At 35.5% G+C, this 16,559-nt stretch overlaps 1 protein-coding gene across 4 annotated transcripts in view; it reads right to left on the bottom strand.

Moving 5' to 3' along the window:
- Positions 1-206: 206 nt before the first annotated feature.
- Positions 207-16,559, bottom strand: part of GRB14 (growth factor receptor bound protein 14) — a 67,258-nt gene continuing 50,905 nt past the window's right edge. For all 4 annotated transcript variants that reach the window (XM_027810813.2, XM_055718306.1, XM_055718307.1 and 1 more), the window contains 9 exons: positions 13,577-13,714; positions 12,402-12,512; positions 12,115-12,210; positions 11,472-11,552; positions 9,080-9,196; positions 8,921-8,978; positions 8,746-8,833; positions 4,980-5,073; positions 207-903 (listed from right to left, as the gene is read on the bottom strand). In XM_027810813.2, the coding sequence (XP_027666614.2) occupies positions 757-903; positions 4,980-5,073; positions 8,746-8,833; positions 8,921-8,978; positions 9,080-9,196; positions 11,472-11,552; positions 12,115-12,210; positions 12,402-12,512; positions 13,577-13,714 (930 nt within the window). In that variant the 3' untranslated portion in view covers positions 207-756. The remainder of the gene's footprint in view (positions 904-4,979; positions 5,074-8,745; positions 8,834-8,920; positions 8,979-9,079; positions 9,197-11,471; positions 11,553-12,114; positions 12,211-12,401; positions 12,513-13,576; positions 13,715-16,559) is intronic.

The raw sequence follows: 16,559 nt of genomic DNA, 5'->3' as shown, positions 1-16,559 counted from the left end.
AGGTTTCTGTATCCCTCTGTCTTTTGTTAGAGACTGTAGGTATAAAGTAAACCATGTTATGAGCTACATGATATTTTATGCATGTTTATACATATCATAGCCATGTAAGTTACACTCCAGCTCTGTATAAAGATGTAGATTTAGTCATTAGAGAAAAAAAATCCTTTAAAATATTATAAGAGTAATAGCACAACTCAATACAAATAATCAGTGATAAGTAGTTTTAATGGATTTTTCACTTTTTGTATGTGATAATCCTCAAAGTAGCATTCAAAAATATAGTGCAAAATATTTACTCATTTTATTTACAAATAAAATATGCAGTTCAGCTTCTTATCCTCACCACAGTTATAGTTATCCTTCTATGTGATTCATAGAAATTATGAGAAACATTTGAAGGGACAAAAAGTTAATTTTAAACCTAAGAACAAAGATCTTTCCCTCAGTTATATTTTTGTAGAAGTTACACAGTATTTTTTCTAAATTGTTTTAAGTTGAAAGAAAAGAAACCAAAGAAGTCCAAGACAACACTAAAGAATTACATAGGAAAGGTTTTTTAAAACCATAGAGTTAATTTTGCTGTGACAATCACAAAGCAAAGTTCTTATCTATATAGAATATAATTATATTTTTTCAGCCTAAACATAAAATCTTTACAATGTATTGTTATTTCCCTTCTTACTACACAAATTGCCTTTAGGGGAAAAAGTATTCTAACATCTTCTCTTCCCTCTGATGAAACAACAGATGCTTTGGTTAAAGAGCAATTCGTGCGCAATAGTGTTTTAACTTGCAAGGCAATACTCCTTTATTAAGTTGGTAGAATTCCACTAGCTGGATGAGATCAGTAAATCTGGTATGACCATCATCAAGGGTATAGAATAGCTTCCCGTCATCTTCCAACTGTAAAAATGGAAAAACAAGATAGAATAAAATCCTCTTTTGCTATGGTGTTGCCTCCTGATTGAAATACTTGTTTAAGAAGTCTTCTTGTAGACCAAGACATTCATAATCTTACTGAGAGAAGGAAAAATAAAATTATCATTCACAGCAAGATCAAAAATAAACAGCAGGAAAAACAATGCATTCTTTAACTTCCCCTTTGAATTAAGTACACACCTAAGAGGAAAATATGGTTAAATAAGTATAGGACTATTTTCTCTGCACTAGCATTACTACTTTATGCATTTGCTGTGGAATGATAGTTGGAGTTAATATGAACACTGAGTTTTTACAGAGTGACAAGAAACAACCAAGTTTCAACTTACCCGTAGATTTCAACTTTTGCTCCATTCTCATTATGTGTAACTGCTACGTTTTGTATCATTTATTTTGTAAGGTGCACTGAGGCTACACACTAGTGCATTGGTGTACTGGATGCTATTTTCTACAAAAGAAACCGCCCATGGCAAAAGTAACATGCTTGATGCAGTAGCATGGTCTTTGTTGTAGGAGAAAGAACTGCTGCGTCTCCAAATGCATGTATTAGTATAAATACAGGAGAGAAAGAAGAAACTGCATAACATACTTTCAACTTTTAGATGCTTAAAAACTTACAATTAGTATTTCCGTATTCTAGGTTACTGAATGTTAGCTTGTGCACAATTTGTAGTGCACCGCTGACTATACACTTGCTCGACTTCCTCTACTGCTGATATGTCTAATATCAAGAAGTTTCAGTGCAATAGTGACTAATAAGTATTGATGTAAATTAAATAGTTTTTTAAAAATCCTTTAACTACTTTAAAAAAAGAAAAGGGAAAGAAGATATTTTATAAGATTGAGAAAGTAGTGAACAGAAGATCCTGAAGTAGTGCTAGCATAGAGTAGCAGATGGTGTACTAAGGTAAGGTGCAACTATCCAATTTGAGTACAGAAAGGGAGAAGATATTAATTAGCTCTCTTACCTGTAATTAAGATTTCTCATCTGAAGCAGCTGTTTAACTGCTTATGACTCCTGGTTATTCTACCCCTTTGTACTATGTCTGGAAGTAGCTTGTAATTTCTTTATTCTCCGACTTCAGTCAATCCAGGTCAAACACTGCTAGTTAAGGAATTACCAGTGTGTGCATGTGTAAATTCCTGTGCTCCAGCCAAGAACCTGAACCTATCGGACTTTTCTTATGCATGCAATTTTCCTGCCAACACACTGAAGACAAGGAAGAATTGACAATTCAGATGTTTGTTGACTGGATTTCATTTTTAGTTTATTTTTCCCCTCCAAGTTAATCTCAAACCTCAAAGTGAATACCAGATAGATTGCTAATTCTAAAGCAATCAATATTTTGCAAAGTAAAAACTCATGTCAAGTTTATGTTGCCCGGGAACATAACATCTTCTGCAAGCTAAGGCGGCTGTTATGAAAGAACATCTATTGAAAAAAAGCATCTCCCAGGAATTCATATAAATTATTCTTCTTTCACATGGACTACAGAACAGCTAATTTCAGGATAGACTACACTGAAGTTAACTTCTAACAGCTCAGAGCAGTAAGACTGAAAAACACATTTAAGCTATCAAGTTCTCCAATTTTCACAGTATGGGATTGCAAATGTATCCCAAAGGTTTTCTTTTCAATTTTTTACAATCAATTCCCTGCCACCCACCTGCAATACCTGTTGTACATGTAACCAGTGTTAACATGATGGACCTGTTACTGTGGGGGAAGCTTGAACTGGCAGGCTGCATGCCCTATCTGAAAGGAGACATTTTTAGATGCAGTATAACCTGAAGCAACATAAAATGTAAGAGAGCAATAATTCATTTAGACACTGAATGATTTTTGACTTATAAAATGACCTTCTAAATGCCATTTATTTATTTATTTACATTTACTAGGAAAGTTTATCTTCTCTTCCTAATGACTGGAAAAAAAAAAAAAAGAGTTTAGAAGAACAGTAGGATTTAGAGTTCAAAAAGGCAGCCTTGATCTCCAATAAGCTACCAGCTTACTGCAGTAACACAAAATGCTTTGTTTCTTAGAAATTGATAACTTCATTTAGATCAGCAGTAACTGGAAGCAAAACCTTTTCCCCCTCAAAAAATACTTTTCTGAATTTCTTGAAGAGTATTGTTCTAGCAAAAGCAGAGCATGAATTAAGTCAGGGTATTGAGAATGGCATGAGGGTACTGAATGTGACTGGAAATTAAGACAGAAAGGAATTGAAATATGCCTATGTTTGGGGAACCAACAGTTTCCGTATTCACAGTCTCTTTGGATCAAGTTCTCATTACAGATATTTTTTTTCCTGGTAACTAGCATAGGATAAATTGCTTTACTTTAAAAACAATAACAAAGTTTTCCTTTAAGCAAGACACGTTTTGCACTGAAGTGGTACATGTCTTCTAGACCATCAGCATGGAAAAATTGACCCAGATCTGTAGACCGTCTATGGCAAAATAAAGAATTCCTGATTCCTCCAAAGATCTTATAACAGGACAGCAAGGTTTTTGGCATGTGTGTGTGTATGATTAATTCCTCAAATGCACTGCTTACATCTGCAGAAGAACATTAGAATTGACAGGTTAGTTTTTTTGAAGGGAAGAGGAGAATCATCCAGCTCAGAGGAAACCAAGGATAACTGCAGCTTCCTGCTACATCTACTCTTAGAGAAGAGAGGGTGTGTTTCCTGACAGGGAAAGAAAAAGTGGTCTCTTAAATTTGAGACTTAAATGACATCCCAACGAAGCAGAATCATACAATATTAGTATGGAGTTCAGGTTTTCTAAACCACACAACAGTTATTCGAAAGTAAATACCAGAAGCAACTATAGTCAATAGAGGCAGAGAGATCTTATAGCTGGGATCCTGATCACAGAGCATATGCTGATGCTCATATGGGATCCAGGGCATAGCTATCACTATTTCGGACGAAAGACTCCTCCACTGATTGTACCTATACACAATGAAAATACTGGGTAATTCTTTTAACTAACGTTGACTAACACCTTTGCACCTCCCAAATAATGCTTCCATTTTGTTCTACAGGAACTTTTTTAGGGGAGGATATCAGCTATAAGCCCTTGGTAAGGCATACAGAAATTTGGTGAATGATTATAGGGAATCTCCAGATCAGAATAAAAATGATGCCACTATACTCATTTCTACTGAGAAACAGCAGAATCTCCCGAAAACCAGTAGGAAGAAACATGGAGCTAAAGCATTATGTGGTCTGGAAGAAAGGTTCTTGTGAAGAGAGAAGAAAAAGCTCTAGTTCTGCTCAGTTATGTCAAGCATCTGTAGCTAAACCACATAATGCTTAAGTGTCTCTCATCTCAAGAGAAGCAGCCTGCAAAGAAAACAGCATAAACCACCTCTGCAGAGACTGGAAGTGATGGGGGAAGCAGGCCATTCTGGCAGGAGAACTGGGTGATATCTTCAGTGAAAACTGATAGAAATATGATTTCTATTCAGGAAATTTCAGCTTACCTACAAGCAACTGGACTAAATAAGAATATAATTTTTGTTAAAATTGACTCCCTGAAGGAGACTTGGACGTGAATATACCACATCGACATGAATTAAGAAGAGAGGTCAGCAAAAAATGTTTTACTCCAACCATTGAGAGAAACTGTCCTGAACAGATGAGTCAGTGAGAGATACACACACACATTGTAGACAGTCCACCTAAACAGATAACTAAAAAGAAATTGTGCACATATTAAAAAAGTGAAAAGGCAATATGACCTTTATTAATGTCATCAGGGTTGCTTCTATTCCAGTTCAAATAGCTTTGTCTGTGTTTTCAAGACACTTTTTAGGATTTCACAATACTAGTCAAGCTTTATAACAAATCAAACACAAAAGCACAAAAATGTTCAACTCTGCTCATGAATACTACTTATTTTTAGTGATATGGGTATTAAGTTTACATCTTTCACATAACAGCAAAAGAAAAAAAAAATCCATCAATATTCTACCACAATTGTTCAGTTGTTTTCTTTTTGAAATGTATAGATAAACCAAAAGATTTACTTACTGGTACAATTTGAAAATGCTTTATTTTTAATCCATGACTCAGTGACAATACAAATGTTTTGGGGTTACTTTGGCTATCACGTACCAGGAATACCCTAAAAGAGATTGCAAATTTTCACAGTAAGATCACTCTGGAAATCCTTTTGTAAAAATCTATTTAAAACTGTTGTAAATTCACTATAGCAAATATTAGTGAAACGCAAAAATAATAATAATTAAGTTATAGTTTTAGTCAGTATTTCTTTGCAAATGTGTCACAGAAAATACTTTTTCTTAAATTCTTCCTCACCTTGTCTATTATGTGAAAAATATGCATTCTCAGAATAAATGACACTGTAGGCGTTAGTTTTTACACTGCATAGAATTACAATGCATCTCCTCATGCAGAAAAGCATGCTCAAAGTTAGGCCTTTGAACAAAATTTTTCTTTGGACTCTGTCAATTACCTAAATCACAAGCATTATAGGGAAAATTCAAAAGGTAGTTCAACAGCAAGTTTTCAGAAAAGGTAATGCAAGACATACCAGAATGGTTTTCCACATCTGGCCAATAAATGCACACTTGCTTCTGCACATTGGCAAAATTCCCACTGAGACAGAGCTACACTCTGATCACTTTATGGCACCATTATTCAAATCACAACACTCTCCATGGCCAGCAGCGTCACTGCAACTAGTTCACTGATAACTTATTCCAGCCAGCTTATGGACAGAGATAATTTTGCCATAATCCTGGTAGGATGATATGGTACAGGCAAAGGATGATTACCAGTAAGAGACAGCTTTCATTGAATCACTGGCTTTGGGATATCAGCAGAGAACTTTGGAGGCCAGAGGGAAGTACTTGACCACAGCTTTGTAGTTGAGAGAGCCTGAACTGTTTGTACTGTGCAGGTGTGGAACAGACACAGCTAACCAATGGACCAGAGAAAGCAAACAGAGGCACAGCCTCTAGTAAGGGTGCTCCTCTTTCAGGACACAAAAGACGGGAAAGATGGACTTCCAGGTATCAACCAAGTGAGCGCTAGTGGCCACCTACTTTTGCCTAATTACATACCAGGAATGAGAGCACAACCACTACACAAAAAGAAAGGATTTCAGGAGAAGAAATCAGACAAAGATTTACAGTGGATTTTAACTAACAACATGGATCCAAACTACTAATTCCATCCTCAAAGTTTTTAAGAGTTCTGTATTTACAAAGTAAGAAAATACCTGGAATTAAGCAATTTGGAATCCATAATCATTGACATTTCTATCAAAATCCCCATACAGTCAATTTCTGAGCTCTGAGAGTAATTAAGTTATTAAAGACTGGTAACTGCCAACTCAGCATAAGGCTTGTAAGAGCGCACAAGCACAAAGACGTCTCAACAGACTCAGGCTCTCCTAACAAGCTCTCTCTCACCACCTAGTGGCCTTTCACCCTCTCCAGGGCACGAATAAAATTTTTCAAAGCACAGTTAAATCCTTTCCATACACTTACATCTTTTATATGTTTGTCATTAAGGAATGGCATTTCATTTTATTCTGAAAAATGACACTATAAGAATGTTCCACTTTGCAGGTATCCAGTGGGGTCTCTACACCCAAATACTGGGATCCACATTACACAATACATAAAGCAATCATATTGGATAGGAAAGAAAATACAGGTTGATTAGGATTTATGTTCCCATTCATCCATTCTTTTAAAGTCCTTTTTCTTACTTTTTTCCTGTTTTAACAGCAAAAATAAGCAACATTTGTTCTCCTTTGCATAACAAGATCTTTACTTTTTTCTAACCTTCTCACAATAGACCTACTTTAGTTGTCAAAGAACTTTTAAAACTTGATTATGAAGAAAGGGTTGCAGTTCACCAAATCTTAGAAATGTTGATTGGAAGGGAACATTTTAGATGTGTTGGATAAGTCAAAACAAATGCTTCTTCACAAACTTATAAGGAAATTTGTGAATGACATTTTGTCATGGGCCTTTTGGTAATGCTGTTATCCCATTCACCAATCAGATGTTGATCAGTTTGCAATCTTGTCAACTTTTTATCACTGAAAAGTCTTCAAATGTCCTTTAGGGGATAAAGTATGAAATCTACAATATTACTACACAAACTTCTTTAAGAAAGTTGGTTTTACACCAGAACAGTAGATGCAAACCTTAAGATTGTTGCTGTCCCTGATTCTGTTAGTGGGTTATCTGAGTACTGACACTACTGTAAATCCTTTATCTTCTCTAAGCCATCATGAACAGCATATTTGTTGGTACATAATGGTATTACAGAGGTCCTATGACCTCTGTCATATATGCAGGAGATCTTACTGCTTGGGATCACCTTAAAAGGCTCAACATGGATTATTTTCTCTGCTCCCATCTCCAGCCTCCAGAAACTTAGATCTTATTATTCCCATGAAAAACTTCTGTATTTTTGGTGATAACTCATTCTTTCAGCCCATCAAAAAGCACAGCATTTGTCACATGCTGTAATGTATTGATGACTTCTTTGCAAGTCCTGAATATGTTTCTGACAGCATATGAACTCTCATACTACCATGTTCTAATCAATTCTAGACAGTCCACACGAGAGTGTCATCTTCACTAAAACCACAATGCATATCTATGAATAGAGCTAAGAATATAAAACAATACTGTACTGAACTAATGTTAGCAAGGTATGCAGTTTCTCATCCCAAACACCATTCCTCTTTACTCGCCAAATCTGCTGGGTTTCATTTAACAGTATGCGTGCGTGCCCACTGAAATACATTGGAAGTTTCATCAGCCCCAGAATGATGTACTGCTCAGAAATACATGTTGGATTCACTCCCATATCCCATCTCTCTCGTGTAACAAATGCAAAAATTAATGCAGAGTACAGAAACAGTTTCAGGATGATCAGCCAGGCTTAAATACAAGACCCCTGAAACTAAAAAAGAAAAAGAAAACATACAGAAGGTGAAGTCCAATTAGCCACCCTTGCTGAGTATGGCTGGGTTTGTCTCCTTCTCCTTCCCTAGAACCCTCTCTGCAGATGTAGAAAACAGTATTACAGTATACTTAATCTAAACCTGAAAGAATTTAACCAGTAATGTGATGTTACAGGTACCTAACTTGAAACAGATTCAGAGCAACTGAAGACTTTTATGCAATTACTCATTGAGCTAAGGAGGCCCAAGTTTACATTTAATACAGGAGTAAGTATAAAAATACAGAAATGAAAAACAGGAGAACTTGAACATAAAATACCTACTTGATTTGTCATTTCTAAAAGTTAATAATTAAATGAGAGAAAAATAAGTCTTATCCTAGTGTTTACTGTTTACCATTAAGGGATAATGCAATTTTTAGTAATTTCATGAGGAAAAGTATACTTTTTTCAATGGCTGTCCCTGCACAGTTCAGCTTAGAAAAATGTTTTCAGCCTTTCCATCATTCTTTCATCACTAATAAGAGATACAAAAGACACTGGTGCCAAAGTTGACAGTTTCCAGAGAATATTGTGCAAATACACAGCTCAAATGCCTGGCTCGGAGTGGACATAAGTAATCGGTCAGTGACAGGATCGAAGCATTAGATCACTACTTTATTGCTTTCACAAGATATAAAACAGAAACCAACTGATCCTAAGACAGCCCTATATAAAATAATGTTTATTTCTATTAGGTAACTGCAAAATCTTCCTTCCTCCATCTCTCCCCTCGAAGTAGTATGTGAAAATACAAGTTGTTGACTAGAAATGCGTCTCAGAAGAGTTACGTAAAGAATTAACTTACCCATCTACAAGTCCATGCTGCAAAATAAGTCTCTGAGCCTCTTCTCTAGAGATTTTATGATGAAACCATGACTGAGATCTGTGTATAGCTGTGGAAATAAAGATCTTAAAAAAACATTTTGTCTTTATTGAAAGAACCAGCTATTGCAATTCTCTAGCAATACAGTCACACATACCCATGTTAGATATTGCAATAGGACTACCATGTGAGTTGAGTCGTAGACACCCTCTCCTCTGTATGAGAGAGAAGTAAAAACATGATTTCAAAGCTTTTTTGTTTAAAAAAAAAAAAAAAATCAGAAAATACTATTCTGATAAAGCAAAGGTGTTTATACCCGCCATGCTAATCCTTCTTCAACTGCAACTGAAAGGACTTCTGTTGGATTTTCTATAATTCTGCTTCTGTTTCCTGAGAAATCCATTGCTACTAAAGAATTTTCTGAAATGCTTCTCTGCAACAAAGAAAAATAAATTTAGTTTGTTCACTTTTTAAAAGATCTGGTATTTCAAAGTGAGCTTCTGAGAAAACACATTTTGTAAGTGGTGTTTCAAGTATCTGCAGTGTTTCCCACCAGAGCCAAACTCATTTTACCCTGGGGAGCATTTTTTATTCCAGTATGCTGCTGCAAAGCTCGATTTTACAGTCTGCCAGGGCATATCATCTTTTTGCATTACTGCAATGGATGATAAATAAATGGCTTTACCATAAACTCTATTTATATTTTTAACTATAACTAGCCCTTTGCATGTCAAAACATCACAAAACTGTAATTAAGTTGTCAAAGTAACAGAAAAAAAGATAAAAACCAAAATTTTTATTTATAACCATCAAATTAACAAAGATTTGAAAACTTTTGATATAAATACGTCAAATTTATGTATTTTCCATACAAACTTTCACTCAAAGTTTACCACATTTAAGCATTGAAAACAGCCATTTCTATGGAGTTTAACTTCTATTTTAACACAACCCTTCTGACTCTTATCACAGACTCAACAACTATATGATCTGTTTTGAAAAAAATGCTTCAGTTTTTTCTCCAGTGAAGATAAAGTTTGTAACAACAAAATAAAAAGCACTGAAGTTTGGCAAAAGTCTTAAAACTCACCAAAATCTTTCTCATAAACCAAGGTTTACAAAATCAAGTTTAATACGGATTGTAATGATTAAAATGTTGGCAGGCACTGGAATGGCAAATAACTAGAACATTCTATCTTTCTAAAAGTTAGTAACATCTGGAACAGAAGAGGCCAAGATTTCTGTAGAGTTAGCAAAGCTTCCCAGACCAAAACCAAAGCAGGTCTGTTTTCTTCCCATTTGGTTACAAGCATGAATAGAACTAGAAATGTAAGACAGCAGTTCTGTCGTTCACTGTAATTCTTGACACTGTAGTCTAAGGTTTGCCTGAATAACTGCAACCTGTAAAGAACTTTGCAAAATTGTAAAACCAAGGGCAAAGTAAAAGAAAATGTTTGCCTCTAGGAGAGTGGCGAGAGCCCCTTGTAGCTGATACGGCTGTGAGTTATTGAGGAATGTGAAATGTAAGTGGTTCCCGTATGAAGTTTGTTCACTAGCTTGTGTGCTTAATTCCCAAGTTTATCCAATTTGCTCTTTAATTCATGAATTATACACAAGTAGAAAAACACCACCATGCTTAATACTTGTTATATATTCTGCCTGCGTTAAAGGCTACGTGAGCTAAAATGCACACAACATTGCAAGAGGAGAGAGAATTGGTAATGGCTTACAGATCTGTTATAAAAGCAGCAGCTGGCTATTGTGACAGCTTTACACAACAGAAAGTAAAGACAGTCAGTGTATTAAGCACAATTTTGAAGCCATGCTTATTAGCAATATCACTGAAAACTATTTTTGTGAACACCCAAAATAACAAATATATATTTTAGGCATTTTAACAGCAAGAACTATTAAAAAAAAACAAAACAAAAAAAAAAAAAAACAAAAAAACCCAACAAACTCAAAAAATCCACTGTAAAATCACTGTCACAAGTCCTGGAAACGTAATTTTTACCCAATTTAGCCAACAAAAAACATAGAAGTGATGCAAGTTATCCATGAAAAAATCTGAAATAAAATGACTCAAAGAACTGGGATAACATAAGATATTAAAGAAAAAGGACAACCCGATCCAATCCCAGCTATCTGACTGAGGAGATGGGCACAGCATCTAGTATAGGCTGCTGTTCCTCCAAAACCCAGTTCTGCCAAATTATGGTGTTCCTCTGAAGCCCAGTCAGTATTACACCAGCTGAAATTAACCTCAAGTACTCTTTTATTATTTTTTTTAAAAAAGGAAGTATTATTGTATACTGAAAAGGATTTGTTATAGCTTTCTTATTCATCATTTACAGCATGTGTAACCTTAAACACTTTGCTTCTTTTTTAATGCATTTATATTCTGCTGCTCTGTTTTCAAAATCCTCTTTCCATTCTTTTTGACAGTGATAATAAGCCAATGAACTCCCAAAATACTGGAGATTTCACAACGGGAAAAAGCCTCTTAACTGTTCTGAACCACCCAATCTGTGTTAAGTAAATTAACTAATTAGCTCTAGTCAACCCTGACAGCCCTAAAGATTTTGGCAAGCATTCGCACGTGCAAAGATTTGCAGGATCAGGTCAGTAGCGTAACTGACACAAGTTACTTGAAAATAACATGATTGCAGAAACAAAGTATTTATTCATGGAGCTACTGTGGGACATACCATAGGTGTTACATTCAAAGGGCTGCAGCCACTTCTACCTTGATATGGTTGCATGTAATTCTGATACAGCTGCATCCCATACTAAAACCAGAAAATAATATGGTTAGCATTTTAAATTATAAACCTAAGCCAAGTAAATTTTTTTCCAGATGTAAAAGATAACACATGCTTTTTTTTACCATTACAAATGAGGAACAAATGTTGCTAGGATAAGAAAATACACATCATCATTGTTGCTGCTGCCTTCATAAATGTTCACACTGAATTAAATACACCAACTGATCTACCCCTATTTTGTCACAAACAGAGACATTTTAAAAATGTTAAAGTTCCCTTCTTGTGTATTCTCATTGCTTCGTTCAACACTACTCAACAATCTCACTGAACATGGTGACATATAAGCATATGCTTAACGTGAAGTATTTGCAGGACTGAGGCTTCAAGACATTATTCCATCCCTTACAATGATTCCAGTACTTTGGTTTCTCTCTGTTTGTTGGGATAAGAAAAATAAACTTTCAGAACACAAAAATGATATTGCTATTGCATGGGAACCTAGAATTATGTTACTCCTCTACCACACAATATCAAAATTTCACATAGTAAATTTAAGCAAGAAGTTAACTCCATGTAGGAAAATTACCTTAAGCAACCTAATTGCTGTCATCCAACAGGTCCTACTTTGCTCATCATCTGCACAGAGCTGTTTCAGGTCTCTGGTTCCTCCTGATTTGTTAGGCTAGAAGGCCACAGCACATTTTTTTTAGCATTAATGCATATCTTGAAGATAATACCTGTTGAAATAAAAGCCACTAATTCTCCTATTTTATAATAGACAGCTGAATATTGTTTTCAAAAACCTTAAAGAAACTTAAGCTTACCTAAAAACTGTGGCTTGCTTTAATATGTATCAGAATAATAAGCTTGTACCTTAAAGCTGAATCCATAGTTTGTCGGTGCTCCAGAAATCTTTTTGCCTGTCAGAGACATGTACATATCACTATTGCTGAATTCACAGAAAAACTGCAGATGCCTTGGCTCCTAAAAAGAAGAGCAATGTAATACAGTTAGACTATTTTTAACCAGCCTCTCTGGATAAGAAACTCAGAAGAGTATAGTAGTTATCCTGTTCCAAAATACAGTCTTACATACTGCAATTTTAACTGTGACATCATGAAATCTAGAAAGAGACAACTCAATATTAATGTTACAATGCAGAGAAAAACCACCTCAAACTAGTCAATAAGTTCACTTTTTCAGAGAGAGATAAAACCAAAGTACAAGTGATATAATTTCTGAGAAAACAGCCACTAACTTGAAGCCACAATACTATTACAGTAGGAGTCAAGTTTTGAGAGTAGTATGCATTTCAAGCATAAAAAAAACCCCAAACTTTCATAATCTGAAAAAGAACATGCCATAATAATTACTGTCCGGTACTATTTCTAACCATTGACTCCATCCTCTAAGGTTAAGTCAAGGAAGCAAACAAAAGAAATTTGCTGAAAGATACAAAATCAACTCAATGAATGCCCTGGCAGTTAACACAGAAAATTCAGAACATGAAAAAAAACATTGGTTTAAGTGATTTATGTAAAAGGTGTCTCAATTCCAATGTATCCTGTTTAACATAATCAGGTTTAAAGTACTGCCATCAAAAAGATGAACTAGTGAAATGAAAAAACATCTGAGAACTCTCAAGATCTTCCTGTAAAATCCTTTTATACAAAGGTTTTTGTTTATTTTAGATAATGAAGTATTATGTCCACTTTTCAGCACATCTACTTATACTTCAGAATTTTAAGTACTATTCGAAAATTCATTTTAAAAGGGTACTCTTAACTGATTGAGAAAACATTAACCAGAAAGAAGCAAAGTTATCAGGCAAAAAGAAACTACCGTTTCTAAGACAATACTTTCCCAATTTTATATCTCAATATCTCTCTAGAATTTTTCTATAATAAATACCTGATTTTTTTCCCCCTTTCTATCGCTGTAAGTTGAAATTCAAATTTTGGTTATTGTTACAACAAATGATAAATACATATACATTTGCTTTAACTTCACAGTTCCCTTTTTTTTTTTTTTTCCTCTCCTTTCCTTACCTTAGATGTACCTTTAGTGGAAAAATAAAGGCCAGATCTTCTCAAAATAAAGTACAATTTTTTCCACGATTTTTTTCCCTGCTCCTTTGCATGCAAATAACCATGAATCTCAGGATACGTGCTGGAGCTTAGGAACATCTGAAAGAAAATATCAGACATGAGTTTTTCTTTTTATCTGAAACCAGCTTTCTGTTTCATTAACATACTGAGATGCGACTAAGGGGAATAAACCCCTAAATCCACTGCCACACTACAGTAATTCAGTTATGATTGCATCTAATCCCATTAAGAGTACCTCTGATTTGAGGTATGTAGAATTTAACACAACTCCAAGGTATGCTAAGCAAGTTACATATATATAAGGAACATAAAATTTGAAATGAGAGCAGAGCATTAGTTATGCAGTATGTTGGCTTCAGCAGCAAAACCAGTGTAAGAAGTTCTGATCCCATGTCTCAGACCCTATTTATGTAAAAATCCAAATCAATTCTACCAATTCAAGAATAAAAAATTACATCACTTCCTCCCCACTGTGTTACAAACCAGCAAAGGGATCTGAGTTTAAACTAATTCAGTAAACAAGTCACAAAATCTGAATCACAAAACCATGCAGGTCAGGCAGATATTACCATTTCCAAAAGGAGGGAACAAAGGTTTCAGGACCTGAAGCGGTGCTTAAGTAGGAGCCTTAGGAGCTTTAGTTGAACCAAAAGCAGGAGAGGCTGAGCCAGTTATCAAGACAGCTCCTGCCTCTACTCAAAATATTCAATGGCTTCTCTTTAGCCATTTGAACCATCACAGTGCCACACAGCTATTACTTTGCTAAAACAAACTACAGCCTGCAGAAGGACCTCCTAGAAGCTGGCAGCTGTTAATTTTATTCTAATTCCATGTAATGCATTTTTATTACTCTTCTTCCAGAAGAACTACTCAAAACTATGACACATCTAAAAATCTTAACCTAGAATTCTTCAATTTCCATATATGCAAAAGAATCTATGTTATTACAAAGCTCTTCAAGGAACCTTGCCCCAGGCTGGCCTGCCATATCATAAATAGTATTTATGATGCTATCTAGGCTTATACAGAGGTAGGGAACAAAGGATTTTCTGGTTGATATCTGCAGCTTTCGTTGCTGCATTTTCCTCCTGTTCACTGCCTCTACCAGAAAATCTGATTTGAGGACACAAAGCAACAGTTTACCAGGCGAGAGACAGACTGACCAATACCCGACTGCAGCAAAATGATGAAGTGAACGTGATTTTGGAAGTACACCAAGATCTCTGGCCACTAAATAACGTAGTCCAACCAAGATACACAAGGTTTCTTTCACTTTTCTTGCCTTCCTTCCTACCTTGCAGTCAGATGCATACTGTACCACCTGTAGACCAACCTGAGCTAATTAAATTCAGCTGGTGTGAGTGCAGCAACATGGGCAGGCTTCATTGGACAGGGAGTGCACTAGTCCACAACCAGGCATGCATTATGAATAGCTTCACAGCTACTCACCTGAATAGCTAAATTACAATAGGACTAGGTCCATCTATCTATAAGTGCTGCTGACACACAGCTGCGTGCAAACGCAACATAAGCTATTTCAGCCACATTGAAGCAGACAGGTAGGTCCTGGTAGGTGTTCCAGCCTGTTAATCTTCTAATTTGCCATGTATTAACAGGTTCACTGATGGTGAATATAAAGGCTGAATTGAAAAAGTATTTTAACTCCGTAAACAAAAAGTCAAATGGAACTTTAAGGAAAATCTAAAAGAGTCAATGTACGTAAAAACAAAAGAGCATCTTTTTAGGCTTTAGTGTCTCTGCTGAAGATGCAACAAGTGGTTGGCTCCCAGCCAGCACAAGTGTCTTCCCCAGGATTTTTGCCATAAGTTTCAAACCAGAAGCGCTGTCATGAAAAACACTTTTCTTATTCAGCAGACCAAAGTGGAGAAGCAATACAAAGCTCAGCTTCAGCAGTCACTGTTGTACCCATGCTGTGAGTTAAAATAAAGTAGTAATAATGCTAGGAAAAAGGCAATCCTAGATCCATCTTTTTCTTTCTAAGACAGCTGAGGACTGTGTGAGAAAATATAACATGAACAAGCTGTAGTCAAAACCATTAACTGTCAGAAGGAATGAGCAGTAAAAATATTTCACAGTGAGCACTGAATGTCTGTAATAAACACCTAGAACTAAAGACAGAAAAGACAGCTTCCTTGGGTTTTTTGTTGTGGGTTGGTTTTGGTTTAGTTTTTTGTGGCTGGCTTGGTTTGCTGGGGTTTTTTTGTTTTTTTCGGTTTTTTAACCTGTTTATGCAGATAAAAGGTAATCAAATTAAGACAAAACCAAGAAAAATAAGAGAAGTCCTTAATATAGGAAGAAGTGGGGAGTCACACAATATACAGAAATAAGCTTGCACACTCTCCCCCATGCAATAAAATATATATCATGATATGTAGGGTGGTGTCAAACTTCACCATGTCTTTCAGATACTAATACGTGACACACCAAGGACTTGACTACAATTTGATTAGCTGTAAAACCAACCAATTTAAAACCAACCTGAACAAAAAAACAAATAGATGTCTTTTGTTGTGAAAAATAAACCAAAATCAAAACAAAGGATTAAACCAATAAACAAGTGGAGAAAAAAAAAAAAAGAGAACAGGAAAAACATTGCACTCTTAGATGAATATAATAAAAAATGCAGAAATACTAGATGTCGCTGAATGTAATAAAGACTGAGAGCTGCACTCCTAACTGTACAGCTTATTTGTCTGCACCTTCAACATTTTCAATGAAAGAATGGTTGCAGTAGTGGAGCCAACACTTCTCGAGCACTTCCACGCTATTTTTGAGAGTTAAAGAAGCCAACATTTTCCTAAGACTGTGAATCAAGTTTGAATTTGATGACTGATTACTTCAAAGGCGTCATGACAGCCAGCCGTGATCCAGCCCAGTGCTACTGGGAATGAGCAGGATTTTC

This window comes from Falco cherrug, chromosome 8, assembly GCF_023634085.1.
Source record: "Falco cherrug isolate bFalChe1 chromosome 8, bFalChe1.pri, whole genome shotgun sequence".
NCBI lineage: Eukaryota > Metazoa > Chordata > Aves > Falconiformes > Falconidae > Falco > Falco cherrug.
This window is presented reverse-complemented; position numbering and strand designations above follow the sequence as displayed.